Genomic DNA, 24687 nt, shown 5'->3' with positions numbered 1-24687 from the left:
TTCCGTGTTGTGCTATCCCCAAATAGACACTCCAGATCATTTTTATTTTCTGTTTTTTTTTATTGAAGTATAGTTGATTTACAATTTTGTGCTAATTTCTGTATTACAACAAAGTGACTCAACTGTACACATATATACATTCTTTTTTATGTTCTTTTCCATTATGGTTTGTCCCAGGAGACTGAATATAGTTCCCTGTGCTGTTACAATAGGACCTGATTGTTTATCCGTTCTAAATGTAGTAGTTTGCACCTACCAACCCCAAACTCCAGTCCATCCCTCTCCCTCCTCCTTGGCAACCACAGTCTGATCTGTGTCTGTGAGTCTGTTTCTGTTCTCTAGATAGTTTCACTTGTACCATATTTTAGATTCCATATAAAAGTGGTATCATATGATATTTGTCTTTCTCTTTTTGACTTTCTTCTCTCAGTATGATAATCTCTAGTTGCATCTAGCTGTAAATATAAATATTATTTTTTATGGTTGAGCAAGATTCCATTTTATATAGGTACCACATCTTCTTTATCCATTTATTTGTTGATGGACATTGAAGTTGTTTCTATATCTTGGCTATTGTAAATGGTACTGCTGTGAACATAGGGGTACATGTATCTTTTTGAATTATAGGTTTTTCTTCATGCCCATAAGTGGAGTTGCTGGATCATTTGCTAGTTCTATTTTTAGTTTTCTGAGGAACTTTCACACTGTTTATCATAGTGACTATACCAACTTACATTCCCACCACAGTGTAGGAGGGTTCTCTTTTCTCAACATTTGTTACTTGTAGATTTTTTAATGATGGTCATTCTGATGGGTGTGAAGTGGTACCTCATTATAGTTTTAATCTGTAATCTCTCTAATAATTAGTGATGTTGACCATCTTGTGATGTGCCTGTTGGACATCTGTATGTCTTCTTTGGGAAAATGTCTATTAAGGTCTTCTGCCCATCTTTCAGTTGGGTTGTTTGTTTTTTTGTTATTGAGTTGTATGAGCTGTTTATGTATTTTGGAGACTAAGCCCTTGTCTGTTGCATCATTGGTAAATATTTCTCCCATTCCACAGGTTGTCTTTTCATTTTGCTATGGTTTCCTTTGCTGTGCAAAAGCTTGTACATTTGATTAGGTCCCATTTGTTTGTTTTTGTTTTTAATTCTATTGTGCTTAGAGACTGACCTATGAAAAGCCATTCTAGATCTTGATTGCAACCATGCTGAAGCTCTTCATGATAGATTTTTTAAACAATTCAGGGACTGATAGGCCAATGATGATGAAAACTAAAGGAACAAATTTGGATTTTTTTAGAAGTTCATTGGCATTGAAGAGAGATTTCAGGGACTTATTAATATCCATCCACTTTAAAAAAGAAAGAGAATGGGAAATAATGAAATGAGCCAGGCAGGCATGGACAACTCCCATGAGAATGTATCAAAACCCATTTTTATAGGCAATTTACAAGTGACCTAAATATGACTTCATGGTAGATAACATCTCACAAGTATCCTTTCAGCAATTTGTATACATAAATGCAATTGTCTTTTTTTATGTAATTCTGTTTATTTAAGCTGAGCTGGGTCTTCGTTGCTACATGCAGGCTTTCTCTAGTTTCAGTGTGCAGGGGCTACTCTTCGTTGCAGTGTGTGGGCTTCTCATGTGGTCTCTTGTTGCCGAGCACAGGCTCTAGATGTGTGGGCTGCGGTAGTTGGGGTGCACAGGCTCAGTTGCTCTGGGGCATGTGGAATCTTCCCCGACCAGAGATCAAACCCGTGTCTCCTGTTAGCAGGCAGATCCTTCACCATTGAGCTGCCAGGGAAGCCTCATAAATGCAATTTTCTTATCTCCAGGCTGCCCAGATATGGAACTCTTTCATTCTCCTAACGGATTGGTCCAGATGCTGTAAATGATAGTCTGGGTTTTCATGGAAACAAGAGGGACCATAGTTTTGATGGGAACAATTCTGGTTATGCCATTGTCTCTGCAGAATTTTTAATAACACTCCTTTCAAGCCCAAATGTGTCCCTATTTAGCCTACAAATTGTTTGATTACTCAATATGTACAGGAATACAGTTAAGGATTTTTGTTAAGGTTCATCCAATACTTAGTGATGATATTACTGGTTAGGTCTTGAATTATTTAAAGTGGTTATTCTCAGACTGTAGTATACATCAGCATCACCCAGAGGGCTTGTTAAAGCATAGATTACTGGGCCCCAACCTTAGAGCACCTGATTCTGCAGGTCTGGGTTGTGGCCTGAGAATCTGCACTTCTGTTTCCCATTCGATGTTAATGCTGCTAGCCCAGGACAGACACACTTAAGGACCACTAACTCTTTTCCTTTGCTTTGGTAGTATTTTGAAGACAAGGAAAAAGACTTTACAATAAACCAAGCAAGTTAAAAGCACAATTTGATAAAATGTCTTAATATTAGGGGCTAGTGTAAGAACGTCAGCTGGTGAGCTGGCCAACTGCAAACTCAGTCTAATCAGGTTATGACAGGTGAAGCCCTGCAGGGATAACCATGTGCTGGATCATTATTGCTTTTGTGTGTGATTTTGAGATTTGGTGACAATTCATTATATAGCTTACTTTAGTGGGGGGGAAAAAGGACTTTTTTTTTTTATTCCAGAGGAGGAATTTAAGTGGTCTTTTCAAAGATTTACTCATTTTTTTGTTTGTTTCAGACAATCCTATATGTGCTGTGTATATACATATATGGTGCTCAGTCACTTCAGTTGTGTCTGACTCTTTTTGACCCCATGGACTGTAGCCCACCAGGCTATCTGTCCAGGGGGTTCTCCAGGCAGAAATACTAGAGTGGGTTGCTGTACCCTCCTTCAGGGGATCTTCCTGACCCAGGGATCGAACCCACATCTTCTACATTGCAGGCGGATTCTTTACCACTGAGCCACTGGGGAAGCCTATATATATATATATATATATATATATATATATATATATATATACATGTACATATACACATACATAGATGTGATACATGTATATGAGGTATAAAAGACAGTGAAGTTCAAACAGTAACAGATGGAGTTACTAAAACAGATTTTAATTCCATTTTTTATTACGTTGCCTTTGACTCTTGTGTAAAAGAATTTCTGGGAGTGTTTTTTCTCTAGGTTTTCTGTATAGACATTTTATATGTGTGTCTCCATAAAACTTCCCCTGAGCTCTACTTATAAATTGACTATTATTTTTTAAAATAAATGTATTATTCTTAATTCACTTCATATTAAATCATGTACAGTGGAAATGAGATGATATTTGAGCAAAGTTTCTGGAGCGTCCTGTCAAAATATCAGAAAAAGGTGCTTCGATCTACATTTTACTGCTTATGTCACTACTTTTTATTCAGGATTTTTCTGTAACATCGTACAAAACCCCAGACTTTTTAACCAACCCATCAAAGAAATCCCTGACCTTAAAAGACTTAAGGAGATGTCACCAACTGAATTTTTAGTTTACAGCGTTCATAGGTTAAGCTTTTTTCCTGAATCTTTGTTGTTCTGTATTTATATATGTACTTTGGATATTACTGTCCTCAATTACGACAAGAGAAGTATGTTTAGATTCAGATCATCTGGTTCTTTAAAATCAAAAAAGAAAAGTCAGTAATGAAAAAAAAAAATGGCACCTATATAAACCCTGTAAACTAAGAATTCAGTTGGTGACATCTCCTGAAGTTGATATATTGGGTTGGCCAAAAAGTTTTTTGGGGATTTTTGTATGATGTTACAGAAAAATCCAAACAAAATTTTTGGCCAACTTGGTATCAGGAGTTGTCACCTTGGTTCTGGCATGATCTTCTGGTTTGTGACTTTGGAATTAGTGGTTTAATTTAAACTATCTTTAAGGCTTCCTCCATCTCTATTAGTAAGAGACGTTCTAGTAGTGTATTAATGTTTAACAACCAGTTTGGGGGTACCAGGAGTGCCATGGTAGTAGCATTGCCCATTTCCCTGGTGTAATTACTCCCGCCATGGCTGATTTCAGGCTGCCAATGTGGTGTCACTGAACTCAGAGATGGGCACAATAGCACGACACAGCTCTCTCCTGTGGGAGAACAGCTGTGAAGTTCTGACCCAATAATCCATTTAGGGGCTGAATTGTCCAGCCTACCTAGTCACATTAATCATGCAAACCAAATATTGTGAGCTCTTTGAATGAAGTCTTATCCTCCAGGAAAGGTGTTGCCTGTCAAGTATGCATTTCCAAACACTCAGTGGCTGCCTTCAAAGCCCCTCTGGGGGCTGACAGTATTGTGGAAGCACTTCCCTGTGCTCTACTCCTGCCCACCCCCTTGCCAAAGCCCCCCAGAATGCCCACCTGGAGATGGTGCTCTCCGAATGGAAGTCTCCTATGTCTGTTCTTCATGCAGCAGCCAAAATATTCTGTTTAACTTGATTTGTTTGTGTGTGTGTGTGTGTGTGTGTGTGTGTTGAATGCATGTGTATGTGTGTATGTGTTTGCTGCAAACCAGGAAATGCCATTCTACTGTTGGGAGTCAAAATCTTCCTTGACTCCCACTGCCTCCAGCCCTCTCCATACTGATCCCTGTCTACCTCTGGCACCTTCTGTCTTACTTCTCTCTATCTCTCCCTTGGTAGCACAGTCTAGTTTTGTTTGTTTGTTTTTGTTCTCCAGATATGCCAGCCTCATTTCGAGCCTTGGGGCCTTTGCATGACTGTTCCTTCTACCTGAAACTCTGTCCCTTTAGTTCAGAGCACCCTTTACAGCCAGTTCAATCCACAGTAGCCCCGTTCTCTCTAAAGATAACGCTTCAAACCACGATTTTATTCATAGTACTTAACCTTTATCTGAAATTATTTTCATTTGTTATCGTCTTCATCCCCTTATTCACCTTTCATTAGAATGGAAATGGGTCCTTTCTGAGCTGCTCATTTGCTTTACCCAGAGCTTGGAACCGTATTGACTACGTGGCTGCTGCTGCTGCTGCTAAGTCGCCTCAGTCGTGTCCAACTCTGTGCGACCCCATAGATGACAGCCCACCAGGCTCCTCCATCCCTGGGATTCTCCAGGCAAGAACACTGGAGTGGGTTGCCATTTCCTTCTCCAATGCATGAAAGTGAAATCGCTCAGTCCTGTCCAACTCTAGCGACCCCATGGACTGCAGCCTACCAGGCTTCTCCGTCCATGGGATTTTCCAGGCAAGAGTACTGGAGTGGGTGTCATTGCCTTCTCCATGACTACGTGGCAGGTGCTCATTAAAACATTTGAAGAAAGAGAGGAAGGAGGTCTTTTTGCTTTGGATTAATAAAGAACAAAAAGGAAGGGGAACCATTCATAATAATAATGTCTTATTGAAAAATTCAGGTTACTATGTTTACTTATGTTCATTTGCACTATATACAGCAACTCCTTATCCATCTGTTTTACCAACAATAGATATCAAGTACCAAGGACATAGAAATGGAAGATGCAAGAAGACATCAGAAAGAAATACTGCCCTCTAAAGGGCTTATAAACTAAACACTTTATGAATTTCTTCTGTTTGATGATCCCATAACTAATCAGTAATATTAATTATATATGACATGATATTATGATATGATTATGATATTTTATTTATGGTATGATAATAATTCTCCCATAGCTATGATATTATTAAATACAATTATTATATAATAACTAGTTAGCTGTATGACTTAGATAGGGTTTCCCTGGTAGCTCAGCTGGTGAAGAATTCACCTGCAATGCAGGAGACCCCAGTTCAATTCCTGGGTTGGGAAGATCCCCTAGAGAAGGGATAGGCTACCCACTCCAGCAGTATTCTTGGGCTTCCCTGGTAGCTCAACTGGTAAATAATCCTCCTGCAATGCAGGAGACCTGGGTTCAATCCTGAGTTGGGGAGATCCCTTGGAGGAGGGCATAGCAACACCCCCCTACCCCCCGACAGTATTCTTGCCTGGAGAATTCCATGGACAGAGGAGCCTGGCGGACATGACTAAGCAACTGATTTCATTTTTTTTTTTTAAACCAGCACCTAGATAGCTTTTTTTTTTTTTTAAAACCAATCTGGAAATGTTTAAGAACAGAAATCTCAACCCATGAGTCTGAAACTTGAGTCCAGCACTTTTTCTGACATTTCTGTAAACATTGGTTGAACTGTTTTAACCCTCTTTGCAGCCGATGAGGTCCACACTCATCTGCTTTGCTTTGGCTCCGAAGGTGAGGAAGCCACAGAAGGCGGGCATTCAGGATTTCATTTCTACAGAAACTGAGCCTGCCAGGCCATGAGCAGTGCCTTCCTGCACCCCCTGTGCTGGGCACGGGCCAGCCACTCCCACCATGGTGGGGCTGCATATAAAACAAGGGGACTGTGAAACTGGACCGGTGTCCAGTCCCTCCCAGCTGAGACTTTTTGACTACCAGCCTGGGGCCCTGCCGAGATCAGTAGCCTGTTAAGTCATTTTCATTCCACCATCTCTCTTTCGGTGGTACTTCTGCTGGACCTACTTCTTTCACTGACCTTGGGAGCAGGGACTGGATAAAGTAGGCCTTGTCCCTGGAGGGCTCCCACGCCAGCAGCCCCCTGGAGGCCGGGCCATGGAAAGGGGTCAGGCAGGAGCCTCGCAGGGATGTCAAGGTCTCTTGCTTTTCAGCCTTTGTTAAATGCCTCTAAGGGACAGATTCCTGCCTCTCTGCAGTCTGTTCAGCAGTCCAAGGATCTTTGACGTTTATACCTTGCTTTGTAAGGTTCAGGGCTTCCCAGGTGGTGCTAGTGGTAAAGAATCCTCCTGCCAAAGCCAGGAGATGCAAGAAATGCGAGTTCGATCCCTGGGTTGGGAAGATCCTCTGGAGAAGGAAGTGGCAACCCACTCCAGTATTCTTGCTTGGAAAATCCCATGGACAGAGGAGCCTGGCGGGCTACAGTCCATGAGGTCACAAAGAGTCAGACATGACAGAGCACACATACATCTACATCTCCACCTTCTAAGATTCAAACCACTTTCACATACATAATGCAAACATGATGTCCACACATTTAGATTTGTAAAATATTTCAGAGTTTGAACATGACACCGTAAAGGAGTTTGTTGCTTTACAAAAACTTTCAATACAGATTTGCCTTGGATAACTAACATATTTTAAATTTCTCAAGCCACCCAAGTAGAGTACTCTGCCAGAGTTTCAGGAACTCAGTTGCAGAAGGAAGATACAGAACAGAATAAATAGAGACAGAAGGAAGATACAGTTAATAAAGGGTGGCAAATGAATCTTCCAGTCCTGAAATGTGCTATTTTTCTAACACAGCAAAATTTTTACTCTTATTCCCTCCCTTTTTTTAGAATTAGTTGACAAGGTTCTCATTTATTTATCAATCCAAGAATAGTGTTTTAGCTTCAAAGGACACAGCTGGATCCTTTCTTTCACCGACAGTCCCCGGTGTTTGTCAGACAAGAGTGTGTTTCCCAGCTCATCCTTCCTTCCTTTTAACCCAGGGTTTGTGCGCAAACCCCTGTGAGAATCAGCCTTTTTGTTGTCCAGATTAAGCAACTCTGGTCACATACAGGTGGGATGTTCACTAGGAACAAAGCTAGAAGTCCAAATGCCAGTGTTATGGGTGTTCCTTAAGGGTTTGAGACAACGTCTCACCTGCCAGCAAGGCTGCCATATTGGTCGGAGGGTGGGAGGCCTGCCATGCCCCTCCTTCATGGAGCAGAGGCTGGGATGGGCTATATGACGCATTTCCCATTAACCCACATGATTACTTTGACTTCAGAAGTAATCATATGATTATTTTGACTTTCAGAAAGAATCCTTGTTCCAGATTATTGGCCTTAGTCTGTGAAGTTCCAGGAAAGCAGGAATAGTGTCTTTCCCTCAGGGACCTTCCAGTGAGTAGATAGTATTAGCGTTGCTGGTGTTCCTTTTGAGAGCCATTTCTGCCGACATCTTCAAACCAGAAGTGCCAAGAGAGGAATGTAGTGGGTCACACTGAGGCTTTGGGCAGATGGTTATGCTCCTCAGCCTAGGAGGCGTCACATACGGTTTTAGAACAGAAAGTGCAGTGTAAATTTAAGGCTTAGGAGAGGATGGTCACCAAGAAAAACCTTTGCAAATGGTCTTGTGACAGCATGTTTTAAGCATAGAGAGTCTGGAAGTGGAGGTGAAGATGCACGTACTAATTGTTTATCAATATTCCAGTACAACACGGTACAGTGGTACATTCAGTGTGGTACCTCTCATTAGCAATATTTCAGAGCACTCTGCAAAATTGCAGTGAATGTCAAGGGTCAGTCAATGTATTTCCACAGTATCTGCATCTACATTTCTGATTCAATGCCTAAAGCTTTTATTTCTGATTTTCAATAAATAAATCTTTAGCCTACCCGAGAAGAAATATCAGGGGAATTCAGGTTATAAAATGTATTCTCACTGTGCTGCGTGCTTAGTCACTCAGTCGTATCCAACTCTTTGTGACCCTTTGGACTGTAGCCTACCAGGCTCCTCTGTCCATGGGATTCTCCAGGGAAGAATACTGGAGTGGGTTGCCATTTTCTTCCTCCAGGAGATCTTCCCAATCCAGGGATCAAACCCATGTTTCCTGTGTCTCCTGCTTTGTAGGTGGATTCTTTACCCACTGAGCCTTTGGGTAGTCTCTGTTTTATCTGGCAAGTTCAGAAGCTAAGAATTGGCATCTCTATTGGACGTGGAGAAGTAGTCCAGGGTAGTGAAAAGAGTACAAGATTTCCAGTCACCTAGGGTGGAGGCCAAAGCTTGGCCCAGCCATTTACCACCACTCTGTGGCCTTGGCCAGTAACTAATCCTATTCTGTCTCAGTGTTGTCTTCTGATAATGGGGCTGGCAACAGTCTCAACTTTATGGAATTTTTGTGGGTATTGGCTGTAGCATGACTTAAGTGGCTGACACTTGCCAAGCAGCTAAAAATGGGATTATTACCATGATACAGAACTACAGTGCTTGCATTCTCTTTAACTTACATGCAGGCAAATTTTTTTTTTCACATTTTTTTGAAATTGAAGTATAGTTGATGAGATGGCTGGATGGTATCACCAACTTGATGGACATGAGTTTGAATGAACTCCAGGAGTTGGTGATGATCCGGGAGGCCTGGCGTGCTGCAATTCATGGGGTCACAAAGAGTCGGACATGACTGAGCAACTGAACTGAACTGAACTGATTTACAGTGTTTCAGTTATACAGCAAAGTGATTCAGTTATATATATAGAGAGAGAGAGAGGAGAAGGCAATGGCACCCCACTCCAGTACTCTTGCCTGGAAAATCCCATGGACGGAGGAGCCTGGTAGGCTGCAGTCCATGGGGTCGCTAAGAGTCGGACATGACCGAGCGACTTGACTTTTACTTTTCACTTTCATGCATTGGAGAAGGAAATGGCAACCCACTCCAGTGTTCTTGCCTGGAGAATCCCAGGGCCGGGGGAGCCTGGTGGGCTGCCATCTCTGGGGTCGCACAGAGTCGGACACGACTAAAGTGATTTAGCAGCATAGAGAGAGAAATGTATGTATGTACTGTTTTCAGATTCTTTTCCATTATAGATTATTGTAAGGTATCAAATACAGTTCCCTGTGCTATACAGTAGGTCCTTATTGTTTATCTGTCTTATATATAGCAGCATATATTTGTTAATTCAAAACTCCCAATTTGTCCCAGGCAACATTTAATGTGTACCTAATACACATTAAAGAGACATAAGACAATTTCTCCAATGTTTGGCTCACTGAACTCAATCTTATTCTACTTTTCAATCTCATTGTGATATGGAGAGAAATCATTACAGTCTTTATGTTTTCTTGAGCCTGTCATCGATTAAACATCAGCAGGGCTAGGTTACATTATGTAAGAGCTGTTCCACTACATTAAATGGAAGGACTTGTCCAGAAGTGGAAATCAAGTACAGAGGAACAGCTGTGAGACCTCAGGGAAACCTAAACTTTCTAGGATTCAGACTGGGCATCTGTAATATGCTGAGCTTGGCTTATGTGGTTTCAAGGTTGCTTCTAGCCTAAATGCCATGTTTCTGTTTGCTCAATTGGCAAGCTTAGGGCTTGTCTCAGCAATTTGATTTTTAAAGTTTTGAATTCATAACTCATGGAATGATGAGTTGGAAGAGACATAGAGACCACTCAGGGTAACATTCTGGGTTTACAGATAAGGAAACTTGGATTCAGAGACTAAGGCTCCCCACCCTCCTTCTATCACATAGTTCATTTTTGGTTGAACTGAAATCAGAACCCAGGTGTCCTGACTCCTAGATCAGTGCTCTTTCCTTGATATTGTGTGGCCTCTTTCCTGAAAATGGGGTATCACATTTAAGAACAAATTATAAAGACAGCACAGATAAGCTCTGACTGACTCTGACAACCCAATCATTTACTGAATAACTACAAAATTAAATAAAGCAAATTGATCTGACTGTTAAAAGGTCTATTTGAAAGGTTTTCACGCTCCTATCTATCCTTCTGGTCTTCTAGGAAGATGCATTATTATGAAAATTTAGGGATAGCAGGAGGATCATGGCTGCCATGCTCTCTGTCCCTTCATCTCTGGGAGTTGCATTTTGGTACCTTTGAAAAGTGTTGGCTTTCCACTCACCAAGTTTCTAGGATCGTACATTGTAACCTCAGAATCTAACAATCTGTAGCTTCCCAACTTTATACTACCCTGCGGTCAAACATATTCATTCCTGGTGAATCAAAGAAATGATGTCATATTGACTAACCACAGTCACCACGGGAATCTGCTAATCATGAGCATGATCACAGGATGGACATAACCTACGTGAGTAACCAAGAAATAACAAATCAAGTCAAACTGCTTTGTTAGATGGCAGACACAGCCAACACGGTGAATGAGTGGTGTCTTGTTAACCAGCCAGTGTTCTGGGTGTCTGTCTTGTGGTTCTGGCTCAGATTAAAGTCCAGGGTTTCCTTTCTCACCCTGCTCAGGCTGAGCCTCCTGCGGAAGCTGCTCCTTGTGACAATGGAGCAGAGAGAGGAAGCTTGGGGTATTTCATTGGAAACCACTTTCTGTGAAAAGCCACGTGCAGCATTTATTCTAAGAACTTGTTTGGATTTGAATTACTTTTGGTGAAAAGAGTACACTTTCTGTACTAGGAGAAATCAGTTGTGAACATTTATTTTTAAAAGGCTGGCTTTTTTTGTAGAAAGAGGACAAAAGATAATCAATTTAGGGTGCTTATTTTTTGCTATTTTAGTGAGATGCAAGGCATTCAAGTCAGATTCCTAAAAATTAAGAAAAGGAAAGAAAGCATTCAATATTGAAAAAAAAGCTTAATGACACATTATATTTTAATTTTAGATTATAGTCAGTTGGTATACAGAGAAAAAGAGGACTGAAACAGTATAAAATGAGTAGAGAAAAGGCTGAAAACCAAGCAAACATACACAAAGAAAGAGGCAGTGAAAGGAAGAAAGATGAGAGAAACCAGACAGTTACAAGAGAGAATGATTTTGGGGAACTTAGGAGAAAGGACAGTGGAGCCAGGTGACTTTCCTCCCCAGCACTTTAGTGCGATTTGTCGTTATTTTCACCATCTTTGATTGAAGTCTTATGCTCCACCTAGACCATCACTATCAATTCCACCAGCATAAGAATCGCGCTGGGTTTGGCTCCCTATTGTTCTCCCGGTGCCTAGCACAGACAGGGTCAACAAGGAAGAATTAGTCAATGAATGCATGAACAAAGGAACAAGTGAAGAAAGAATGTGTAAGGAAAAGAGTCCCGTGGCCCAACCGGCTGGGGCAGCGGTCCCCTGAGAACTGCTTTTGTTTCCTCAAAAGCAAGAGCCTGTGGACTGAGCTGACTTGGCCCCTGAGATACCTATGATAGCAATTTCTTTGGAGGCAGTTTCCATCTCACCCATGTTATCTTTGCTAAGGATTGTTGTTGTTCAGTCGCTCAGTCGTGTCCAACCCTTTGCAATCCCATGGACTGCAACATGCCAGGCTTCCCTGTCTTCCACTATGTCCTGGAGTTTACTCAAATTCATGTCATTGAGTTGATGATGCCATCTATCTCTCCTGCAGTCAATCTTTCCCACCATCGGGGTCTTTTCCAGTGAGCTAAGCATTAGAACAGTGCTTTGTCTCTGTTTATCTAGGAAATGTTCTAAAAGCTGAGGTTTTCGCCATCTCCATCATGTCTCCTGGTACATCCTCAGCCCAGATCCAGCCAGCCATCTGAGGCTGTCAAACCTTTGTGTTCCGTCCTGAGCTTCCTAGGCGGCACTAGTGGTAAAGAATCCGCCTGCCAAGGCAGGAGACGCAAGAGGCTCGGGTTTGATCCCTGGATCTGGAAGATCCCCTGGAGAAGGAAATGGCAACTCACTCCAGTATTCTTGCCTGGGAAATCCCATGGGCAGAGGAGCCTGGTGGGCTACAGTCCATGGTGTCACCAAGAGTAGGACATGGCTGAGGAGCATACACATGCATACCATTTTAACTTTGATTTTTCTTTTTTTTTTTTGGCTGCACTGGATCTTACTTGTAGCATGCGGGATCTTCAGTGTTCGTTGTGGCATACAGACACTTTTTTTAGTTAAGGCATTTGGGAGCTTTTATTTGCAGTATGTGGGATCTAGTTCCCTGATCAGGGATTGAACCCGGGCCCTCTGCATTGTAAACATGGAGTCTTAGCCACTGAACCACCAGGGAAGCCCCATTTAATCCATTTTATGTGTAGAGTTTTGTGGCATTCAGTACATTCACATCATTATACAAACATCCCTACTGTCTATCTCCAGAAATTTTTCATCTTCTCCAACTAAAGTTCTCCAACTATACCCATGATATACTAACTCCCCAAATTCACTGATATTTTATCAGATTTCAAACTTTTTTACTCTAGTATTTTTATTTCCTGAAGTTATCCTACCTTATTATTATTCGACTTTCTGTCCACAGTCTCCTTTCTGGCCAGAAGGCCTAGATACAGACAGGTCTGGGTTGGGCTTCCAGCAAATTAATTTGCTAGCCTCAGTTCAGTTCAGTTCAGTCACTCAGTCATGTCCAACTCTTTGCAACCCCATAGACTGCAGCACACCAGGCCTCCCTGTCCATCAGCAACTCCCAGCGTCTACTCAAACACATGTCCATTGAATCATGGATGCCATCCAACCATCTCATCCTCTCTCGTCCCCTTCTCCTCCCGCCTTCAGTCTTTCCCAGCGTCAGGGTCTTTTCCAGTGAGTCAGTTCTTTGTATCAGGTGGCCAAAGGATTGGAGTTTCGGCTTCAGCTTCAGTCCTTCCAATGAATATTCAGGACTGATTTCCTTTAGGATGGACTGGTTGGATCTCCTTGCAGTCCAAGGGACTCTCAAGAATCTTATCCAACACCACAGTTCAAAAACATCAATTCTTCGGCACTCAGCTTTCTTTATAGTCCAACTCTCCCATCCATACATGACTACTGGAAAAGCCATAGCTTTGACTATATGGACCTTTGCCAGCAAAGTAATGTCTCTGCTTTTTAATATGCTGTCTAGGTTGGTCATAACTTTTCTTTCAAGGAGCAAGCATCTTTTAATTTCATGGCTTCAGTCACCATCTGCAGTAATTTTGGAGCCCAAAAAATAAAGTCTGTCACTGTTTCCACTGTTTCCTCATCTATTTGCCATGAAGTGATGGGACCAGATGCCATGATCTTAATTTTCTGCAAGTTGAGTTTTAAGCCAACTTTTTCACTCTTCTCTTTCACTTTCATCAAGAGGCTCTTTAGTTCTTCTTTGCTTTCTGCCACAAGGGTAGTGTCATCTGCATATCTGAGGTTCTTGATATTTCTCCCGGCAATCTTGATTCCAGCTTGTGCTTGCTAACCTCAGTTTCTGCATTTGTAAAATTCAGATAAGAGATAGTACAGTAGATAATACAGATTCTAAATAAGAGAACTGGAGCTCCCTGGATTGTCTGTTTATTAGCCATCCCTCCTGCTAGTCCACACATGAGTGTTCCTCACACCAGCCGCTGCTCTGCTGACATACCTAGCTTCCCGATACCTTTGTCATTCTGATGCCCTTTCCAGGGGACACACCATCTTGTATCAGTCCAGCTCCTGGCCTCAGCTGCACACCCACCTGGGCTGTTGGTGAGCCCTGATCTCTGATGGAGTCATTCCAAGGTAGGGTCTCCCACTCCACCCTGCAAGCATTCAGTGATCCCTATTTGGCTTCTCTTCTTCCCCAGTGGCTCAGGTGGTAAAGAATCAGCCTGCAAGACAGGATACCTGGGTTCGATCCTGGGTCGGGAAGATCTCCTGTTGAAGGAAATGGCAACCCACTCCAGTATTCTTGCCTAGAGAATCCAATGGACAGAGGAGCCTGTTCATGGGGTTGCAAAGAGTCGGACACAACTGAGCGACTAACACTTTCATTTTTCACTTTTCCCATTCCTTATGCCAGCCACTTCAGATCTTTCCTCTTCACTCCATCTCCCTACCCTGCCACTATCCTAGTGGTTCCCGTTAATCTTCTATGTCTCCATAGATCAGACTTCTTAAACTTTAGTGCACCTACAAATCATGCAGGCCCCCTAGGAGGTTCTGATTTCATAAGAGGTGGTGGGGTTGAAATCTGCTATTTTTACAAGCAACCCCAGGGAATTTTGATACGCAGACTACCCAGTCCACTTTTCATGGAGGGCTGTCCTAAGCCACAAGCTCCTTGAGAGCAGACATTTGTCTTACCTGATTTTCATCTTTAAATACCTGGCAATAGATGTTGAAGCACTAATCGAATGAATCTGGCTGTCACTCTGCACTTCAGAATAAGTTACCATTCTGCTTTGAAATGCTAATTAGCTACAGCTGTTTAAATGCAGCTTAACTCTCTTGAATATTTTATCCTATCCTTTATCAGCCCTTTCCATTGCCATTGGGGGTCAGGAACTATAAAGAATGTGTTGTTCTCTGACTAACAACTACCAAAGAAACCAGCCAAAGGGCCAGATGAGATTTAGACAGACGTGCCAAGGTACGGAGGTTGGACGTTTCCCCTTTCCCTTTCGGGGGAGAAAGAACTCTTCTGGCTCAGCTAGGCAGAGGTCTTTGTAGCTACTGCAGTGGGCTTTTCTGGAGTGGAAAGAATCTTAAGCAGGAAGGTCACTGCTAGGGATACGGGGAGAAGGTGATTTAAGGAAATAGGTAAATATAGACTGGGATTCCTGATCAGTGGCTAAAAGGCTTGTGTGCATGCTCAGTCACGTCTGACTCTGCAACCCCATGGACTGTAGCCTGTCAGGTTCCTCTTTCCATGGGATTCTCCAGGAAAAAATACGGGAGTGGGTTGCCATCCCCTCCTGTGTTGGATTCCGACCCAGGGATCAAACCTGGGTCTCTTGTATTCCAGGTGGATTCTTTACTGCTGAGCCACCAGGGAAACCCAGACAAAAAGCTAACCTGCCTTCAAACCCTAGCTCTGCCAATTCCTAGCTTGTGATGAGGGTAATTAAACTCTTGGGACCACTCGATTCCTCATCTGTAAAATGGGAAAGTTTCTTGAGGATTGAAAGATGGGATACAAGTAATTCACAGGGATTCTATGATGTTGGGCAATCAGGGAGAATTTTCAAGAGATGTGAGTATCTTGGTAACCATCTGTTTTTACCAATGGAGGGAACACACACACACGTGCAGTTACACACACACACCCCTACACTCTTAGTCAGCCTGGAAAAACAGAAGTGGCACCCGCTGTTGCCCTCTGGGGAAGTCTAACTCTAAAACCCCATCCCCAACTGTAATAAAATGTTTCCAAAAGGAGCAGACAGGGTAACCCAGGGCCATGCCCTCCCACTTCCCTCTTCCCCAGAGCCTGTCTTGGGGAAGTGGGAGGTAAATGGGCATGGGCATCTGGAACTGAAACATGTCTTTTATCACCTCCTATTCCGCCACCCCTTTCTCCTCTGCACCAGGGCAGGAATCCGGTAGGGAGGATAAACAGCTCAGGCCTTTACTGTTCCCACACACATTTGGATCTGCTCTTCTCAGCCTCCAAAGCCTAGCTCATCATTCATCAAGATTCACTAATTGCCTACAGGGTGCAGGATGCTGTCCTAAATGCTTTACCTTGGACCTCCCGGGGTAGACCATAGGAAATTCGTTCCAATATTTAAAATCTTCCCTCACCTCATGAAGACTAATGTGGAACCCTCACTTCATTCCCACCCTCAACCTCTCCTCAACCCTGGCCAGAAAAAGTACCTTTTGCTTTGCTAAGAATGTTAATAATGTATTCAGTTGCTCAATCATATCCAACTCTGTGCAACCCCATGAACTGTAGCCCACCAGGCTCCTCTGTCCATGGGATTTTCCAGGCAAGAATACTGGAGTGGCTTGCCATTTTCTTCTCCAAAATGTTAATAATAATGAACCCTTCTAAACATTCTTTACATAACTTCAGGCTCCCTTCCATATGTATTCCCTTTAGGAGAAGAATTTGGACTGGTTTCCTCGGATGCGAGCCATGTCCCTTGTTAGCAATGAAGGTGACAGTGAGCAAAATGAGATTCGGAACCTGCAGGAGAAGCTGGAGTCAACCATGAGTCTGGTCAAACAGCTGTCCAGTCAGCTGGCAGAGCTCAAGGAGCAGGTGTGTGCCCTTCGGAGATGGAGCTGGGTGGTGGTGGGGGCGGGGGGCGGTGATGTGAAATCTTTCACCACTGTGAGTGGGAGAGACTGGAGAATCCTGGCAGTGAGATTGTTATCCATGGGACTGTAAATCACAGTAAAGAAACCCCATGCTATGTTGTAAGAACCACCTCTTGGCGAGCAGAGGCTGCTTCTGCTTATCACACGCGTCTTGTGTGACACTTCTGTGGAACAGGAAGGAAGGAACAAATACTGAAAGACAGGGACCGCTTTGGGCTTTTTGATAGAAAATCGTATATTCTGCCATCACAGCAATTATTAAGTTCATCAGCAAAGTAGACCGTCATCAGTATCTATCATTTCAGTGCTGCACTCAACCCCTTCATCACGTAAGATTGTTAGCCTTAGTAAAAATAGTATCAGAAGTAACTGTGGTCGCTTTTAAAATGACTAAGGTGCTGGCAGTGATGATATGTGACAAGCAGGGGCTGCTTCAAAAGAGCCATGGTTCCTCTTTCTTAACCACAGAGAGGGGTTTGCTGTGTTTCTCTGCCGATGGAAATTCACTTTTAAAGATATTTTCCCTTTTTCAATAAATACTCACTGGGAAATATTCACCCAACACTGTGTGTTCCACCAGCGCTGGGAAGGAGTGAGAAAAATCAGCTTAATTCACTCTCTCTTTTCCCCCCAGATGACAGAACAAAGGAAGAATAAGCAGAGACTGGGCTTTCTCGGATCAAACACACCCCATGTGAATCATCACATGCCACCACACTGATACCATGGGGGCAGCCGTGACTAGCCTTTCATCAATGTGCTGCCTGATCGCTGAAAAAAGAACTGAGACGGAGGGGAGTGAACAGTGCCTATTGTTGAAAAGTTAAAAACAACCAAGTGCCAAGATGTTGAGTGGTTTAGCTCTGAGAACAATTTTTAACTGTGTTTTCATGGTTGAGAAGACCAAACTTAAAATGCAGCCGCTAGAAAGCACACAGCACGCATTCTTAATGCAAAGTGAAGCCGCTTGCTCAAATGGACAGAGAGAAGAGGGGGGAGGCAGGGGGGAAAGAGGTGCAGGGCAGAGAGAACTACCTTTGGCTAAATCGATAAGGGTCTGTTTTGTCTTTAATGCTCACTGAGACCTTTGTCATGGTTGACTGGAATGTCTTTCTTTTAATTATGGCATCTGAGTCAGTGATACAGGAAGTCATATTTTGGTGGCTAAGTTTTACTAAGGGAAATAACTAAAAAGATTAAAAATGAGAGCTGCAAAGAAAAAATGTTAATGCTTCCAAATCGTAGCCATCACAGGCAATTTCCTTATTTATAACATGGAGCACAATGGATTTATAGCCCTAGGAACTAGTGCTTTGGAGCTTATGTCCCTCAGCTGACAACACGACTGGAATATGATTGCTTTCTCCCAGATTCAGAGGGACTCTTGTCAATACGGAGCACAAAAAGAGGCTTTTCATACATCATGTTTCAAATCATGTAGAGACTAAGACTATCAAAGATTTGGGAACAAAAAAGCTGACAGTGAGCTCCAGAGAAGAATTTTTTGAGAACGTATGTGTGCTATTGAAATACATTGAGATTAACAAATGAAAATGCTGAAAGGTGACAGGAAATACAGAGAAACTTATGATGGTGGCATTGCCTTTTATAAATATGGAGTAAAAGCTATTTGATTCATGTTTGCTGTGCTTAAGAACTGAGTGGTTTTATTTATTCTAGTCCTGCAGTTAGGGAAAAAATCCAAGAAATGTATTGAATACTCCAGAAAATGCAACGTTTCAATTGCATATTTTAAACTCTATCAGTAAGAGCTTTGCAAAAGGTAAAAAGATAATAATCTCTTTCTCAAATTGTTTTTATGTTAAATTATGCAACCAGAATTTGTAGAGGGAGAAAATAACCTGCCATGCCTGTGTTAGTCTCAGAGACTATGCCTTTAGAATGCTAAAGCAAAATTCACATCATGAAAGTGTTAAGAGAACCGCCATGCGGTGAGAGAGCAAGGCACTGACACCAGCTGACCTTTTCTGGTTGCTGCCCCCAAAAGAACAAAATATCGCCTTTTAAACTCTCGTGTTATTACCACCAAGGTTTAAGGTCTGGACAGGATTTGCTATGCCCCTTTTTAAAGCTTTTGGATTATTTGAATGTAGTTTAAGCTATTGGCTCCTAAAATTCTCTAATCACCGGTCTAGGAAGATGATAAAGGATGCCCAAAACCATCCTTCTTCCACACCCCATTAAAATGTAGACTTGGAGGAAAGCTGTGGAAACCCAGAGCAGTGAATTTTTGAACTGAATCTGCCCCCCTCCGAATAATTCCCCAAGTTAAAAATTCCTCACTCTGATGTGATAGTATTTTTCTGGACCAGTCCCTGAAGGATCACAATCAAGTGATACTCAGAAACTGAGCTATATGCAACACAGAGCCTAGGACCCAGTGGGCATTCAGTGAATATATGAGGAATTCTACTGTCATTCAGTCCTAATGCTTCACTAAAACTTTAAACAATATCACATTTTGATTTTTAAATGGCTTCACCAAAACTGAAGTAGACCAAAGCAGCCATTTAAAAAAAAAAAAAAAACACACACAATATAAGGCCCTCTTTGTTATTAACAGTATTAGATGAAAAGTACCCTTTTAAAGTATTTTAACTAGGCAGGCAGAGAGTTTCACAGGCAGGGTAAAGCGGTAAATACTGGCTATATTGCAATGTCAGAACCTATCTCTGTTTAGCACAAACTAACATGTTTCTGATGGATGTCCCAGCATCAAGAAAAGAAATTAGTTTGTACAGATGAGAGCAACCTCTCAGATGAACTACCTACTTTTTTCTTACACTTTTTTTTTAGGGAGAATGAGTCATTGGATATGTACCTGCTATCAAGAAATGGCCTAACCTCTCCAACCACTGTGGAGTGGCAAGTCACCACATCACAGTGTGTTTTCTCCTCTGAGAAGTATTCAGAAGGGATTGCAACTAACCAGACTCTTATTTAATCAAAATTGAAATATTGCTTAGTTGTGTTTCTCTTCTTTCCTTCCTCAATACTTTGAGATTATTAAAGTAAAATAAACGAAAGCAAACAAAAGAGGCAGCTTTCAGGCTATTAAATTCATGATGAAGCAGATAATCATGACATTCACTATAAATTTATATTTGTTTTATATATGTTTGTTAATGTAACTGGAATATTTGACCTAGACAAGTGTCAATTAACATTCTCATATTTATATAGTGATATTAAAATAAGTACAATCATCTTTGATTTTGATGTTAAGAGAAATGTTTTACTGTTTAGTTATTAAAACCCATATTGGCTTAAAAGTATCAGTTTCTGTGGAACATAATTTTTAATTTCAAAAGGATTTGATTCCCCTACATAGTCCACTCTGAAGCCCAAGAGTTTCATGCAGGTATGTTTTAAGACTATAATACTAAAAAATAAATTTTATACGTGTAAAATTAACATATTTTACCTTTTAAAAGTTTGTTTAGACAAGGGCTTATTTTCTTGCATACTGAAACTTTTCTGTTGGTGATGAGGATGCATTTTCTAGTGGATTATTGATAAATCAGGAAGATATTCCGCTCAAGTCAGAACTGTTTGCTTTTTTCCATATTCTCAGCTCACAACTCGTTGTTTTGGTTGTTCTTTTTAGTTTATAGTTGTTTTACTTTATTAGAAGCAGTAATGCCGAAGGGTCCACCCTTGTCCCCGTGCCCCAGGGCTGAGAATAAGCAGAGAAATTGGGGATCTAGAGACTTGGGGAGGGAAAGTGCACTTTGGGACTTCACTGTGATTAGGGGAAGGGCTTCCCTGGTGCCTCAGTGGTGAAGATCCCACCTCCCCAAAGCAGGAGACTTGGATTTAATCCCTGGGGATGGAAGATCTCCAGGAGGAGGAAATGGCAACCCACTCCACTATTCTTGCCTGGGAAATTCCATGAACAAAGGAGCCTGGCAGGCTACAGTCCAGGGGTTGCCAAAGGTCAGACACAACTGAGCTAGTAATAACGTAGTATGATTAGGGTAAAGACAGAGTAAAGGGTAGAGAGTAGGATGAACAGGGCTTACCCTCCAGGGACCCAGTAGACTGGGACATAAGTAAGTAAATATTGCACAGGTATAATGATTTAACAGATTACAACCTCAAGAGATAACCCTTAAACATGCAAAGAACAGGGCTTTGTGGAGAGCATCCGTAAGAGGTGTGTTCCCTCCAGCAGTCCTTAAATCTTTACAGAATCACAAATCGGCATATTCTGACCCACAGACCTGTTCCAAAGCCCTGACACTCAATGCAATGCAAAAAGGGGGTGCAGCAGGCATTTTAAACACAAGCACAGGTGCCCATAGGAACCAGAAGAGTGACGAATGAGTGCAGTTGTGAGGGGCACCTTGTATGTAGGGAAGGGGAAACCTATGGGGAGCTTTCTTTTTTTAGTTTATTTTATTGAAATATAGTTTATTTCAATGTTAATTTCTGCTGTCCAGCAAAGTGATTGTTATATATAAATGTACATTTTTTCATATTCTTTTCATCATGGTTTATCCCAGGATTTTAAATATAGGTCTCTGTGCTATACAGTAAGACCTTGTTTATCCATTCTGTATATACGTTTGCATCTGCTAATGTGGGGAGCTTTCTGTTTACAAATTTGACACCTAATTCCACTCTGAAGAAAATGCCTGAGGCCAGTTGAGGCTCTCTAGTCATTGGTGGCTCAGCTGGTAATGAATCACAATGCAGGAGACCCTGGTTCAATTCCTGGGTTCGGAAGATCTCCTGGAGGAGGGCATGGCAACCTACTCCAGTATTCTTGCCTAGAGAATCCCCCTAGACAGAGGAGCCTGGCAGGCTACAGTCCATGGGGTTGCAAAGAGTTGGACACGACTGAGCAGCTAAGCACAGTCACTCATTTGTTATCTTTGAAAGAATTGTTGGTAAATCTACACCATTTAGTAGAAGAAAGTACACTACACCAAAATGGAGCAGAGGAGCTAAAATGCATGTGCAAGTCAAGAAATCTGAAAACAAAGCCAGATTTCACCTCTGAACTGAGTGTATCCACAGACTTGAGTAATGTATGAAAGTATCATACCAGTTTTTCTCATTTCACCAGAAGCCTTTTTTTCCCCTGCAGTAGAAGATTGCTATATTTGCCTCAAAAAGTATGATTCTAATATATGTCAAGACCAGATAAGTATAACTTATAAATTATTATTAATAAAGTTGAGTTTGTAAAACTTTTTTTGTGTGTGATACTTCAAGTGCTTTGTCATTTTTTAATGTTTCTAAATAATGTATTGGTATGAAAATCATTACTATTGCTATTTTACATGGTGACTTGGGGGACAAAACTTTGGCAACTTGAACCACACTGGTGAGATAGTTCAGGTGGGCCATTGTGCCCAACACTTACTAGGAATTGGCCCGACTCCCAGTTGGCCGGCACCTCCTAGTGTATCGACATCATGCTGACACCCAGCAGGGGCTCCGTGGGCACAGATCATATGGTCATCCAGAATTTCCTGGTTCTTAACCCCCAGAGCATGGCACAGCTGAAATCAAAATGACTTGCAAGAATCACGTGCAAACCATGAAGAGAATTCTCTGCTCACATGGACATTTTGCAGTGTCCTTGAAGCTGGGTGACAAGAATTGTTGTTTTGTTTGAGATCTGAGGAAAGGCTTTGGGAGGGAAACTGAACAATGAGTTCCTCTTCCAGTGAGAGAAATTGGCACAAACGGAGGATACACGTGGTGGGGAGCGTCATGGACACTGGAAAGTGATCCTGCATTTGACTGTCAACCGCGGTGCTATGAGGAAGTCTTAGGAAGGCTAGTCTTCACAGCACAAAAATCTACAGGCCAGAAATCTGTGTACTCGAACCACTCCTCTGTCCCTCCCTGAAAACAGAGGCACTGGCACATCTCAGGGAAGTTGCCACATGGAACACAGAAACACAGAGACCAAACTTGATGAAGATAGAAAACTGATAAGAACTGAAATGAATTGTTGAACACAGTTTGGCTCGATCTAACAAAAAATTCTGGTCTTTGCACTTCAGTGTGGATTTCTGCCTTGATTAGCCTGTTTCATTTTCACTCTGGTCCTTGGAGTAAAATCAGCTCCAGGTAGAACGGTCCTCCTAGCTGTGAAAATGTGGATACAGGTGTGAATTTCCCCTATAATCCACCGCAGTGCTTCCTCCCCAAGTCTTCTCCCCTCAAATCTGCACAGGGAAAAGTTGCTACTGAGACTGCTGCCTGTTCTAACAACTGTGCTTTTTCGTTCTGTTTTTATAATTGTCTTCACTGTGGACAGTTGTATCTGCCTTTTTGTCTGCCATAACCTGTTCCTTATCTTTCGACATAGATCAGATTTTTTTGTGTGATCCTGATCTTTTCAGCAGTATCTTCTAATAGAAAAATTTGTGAACACAATATCTTAAAATTTGACCTGGTTTTATTAAATATATTGATGTATTTTAGAACTTTTAGGGTTTTATGGGAAAAGAAAAATCAGGTTGGGTGACATGGACTGAGAGATCTATTTTAAGGATTTGACCTCATGCAGTTAGAGGAAAGGGGACTTCCTAGGTGGCGCTAGTGGTAAAGAACCTGCCTGCCATGCAAGAGACTAAAGAAACACTGGTTCGATCCCTGATCAGGAAGATTTTTTGGAGGAGGGCATGGCAACCCACTCCAGTATTCCTGCATGGACAGTCCCGTGGAAAGAGGAGCCTGGAGAGCTAGAGTCCATGGGGTCACAAAGAGTTGGACACGACTGAAGTGACTTAGCACGCACTCAAGCGTGCACACACAGTTGTAGTGAAGAGCTGGTGAAGAATTCGGCGGAAGCCTGCTGCAATGGCATCGGCCGTTGAGTCTGAAATCACTAAGTCAGTGGGGCTGGCGGTCAGAAAAAAAACCTGGGTGTGAGGCATGTAAGGGCAAGGGCAAATTACAACCCAGGAGGACAAACTTAAGATTTGCATCTGGCTCTCACAGCCTCCAAACTTAATGGCATAAAAAGCTGGTGGCCTTCACCATGGAACAGAATGCATCTGACCCAGGACTCAGAGAAGCTGAAGGAGGTCTGATGGGAGCTGGAAAATGGAAGACTGTCGTGTCTAGCCACTGTTCACACCAGTATCATGAGCAGGAGATCAGGTTTCGGTGGTAGCTATTGTCTACTCCTTCTGAACTTAATAACTCTTGTTTCATTCCCACCTTCCATAGCTCAGGAAAATACTTCCTGTGGTCAAAAGTAACCTCTAATCCTCTGAGAGAGGGGATTCTGGGAAATGTAGTTCTAGCTAAGCTAAATTGAGGTAATGCAAAGCCACTCCACTGGAGTAGAACTTGATGCTCCTCAATAGTGATGCTCTTCTTGTTCTGGACACACAAAGGGCACATTTCCCAGCACCCACTGCAGCTAGGGGGAGACACTACTAGGTTGGGTTTTTTTGTTGTTGTTGTTTGTTTGTTTTTCAGATTTTTTTAAGGGTTGTTTTTGTTTTGTTTTGTTGGCCACATTGCACAGCATATGGGATCTCAGTTTTCTTGATGCAACCAGGGATCAAACAGTTGGAAGTACAGAATCTTGACTCCTGGACTGCCAGAGTTGTCCCGAGATTTATTTTTCATTGGGGTAACTTTGGTTTATAACATTATACATGTTTCATGTGTAGAACATTATATTTCCATTTTTGTAGGCCCTACAGCTTGCCCACCACCAAAAATTTAGTTTCTATCATCACCGTATAGTTGATCCCTTTTACCCATTTCTCCCCTCTGGTAACCACTATTCTGTTCTCTGTATCTACATGTTTGTTTTTATTTGGTTTAGTTTGTTCATTTATTTTATCTATTTGATTTTTATATTCCACATCTGAATGAAATCCTATGATATTTGTCTTTTTGCATCTGACTTATTTCACTTAGAACTAACTGTCAAGGTGCATCCATGTTGTCACACAAGGCAAGATTTTGTCTTTTTTATGATTCATCAGTATTCCATTGTGTGTCTTT

The 24687-nt window shown here is 42.0% G+C and overlaps 1 protein-coding gene across 4 annotated transcripts in view; it reads left to right on the top strand.

Annotated features, from left to right (window-relative positions):
* The window catches only part of ITPR2 (inositol 1,4,5-trisphosphate receptor type 2), a 586098-nt gene extending 567782 nt beyond the window's left edge, over positions 1-18316 (top strand). For all 4 annotated transcript variants that reach the window (XM_055572406.1, XM_055572399.1, XM_055572407.1 and 1 more), the window contains 2 exons: positions 16460-16621; positions 17315-18316. In XM_055572406.1, coding sequence (XP_055428381.1) covers positions 16460-16621; positions 17315-17401 — 249 coding nt within the window. In that variant the 3' untranslated portion in view covers positions 17402-18316. The remainder of the gene's footprint in view (positions 1-16459; positions 16622-17314) is intronic.
* Positions 18317-24687: the final 6371 nt, after the last annotated feature.

The sequence above is a fragment of the Bubalus kerabau genome, chromosome 1 (genome assembly GCF_029407905.1).
Source record: "Bubalus kerabau isolate K-KA32 ecotype Philippines breed swamp buffalo chromosome 1, PCC_UOA_SB_1v2, whole genome shotgun sequence".
NCBI classification, from domain to species: domain Eukaryota; kingdom Metazoa; phylum Chordata; class Mammalia; order Artiodactyla; family Bovidae; genus Bubalus; species Bubalus kerabau.
The sequence above is the reverse complement of the archived record's forward strand: the minus strand, read 5'-3'. Positions and strand labels throughout refer to the sequence as shown.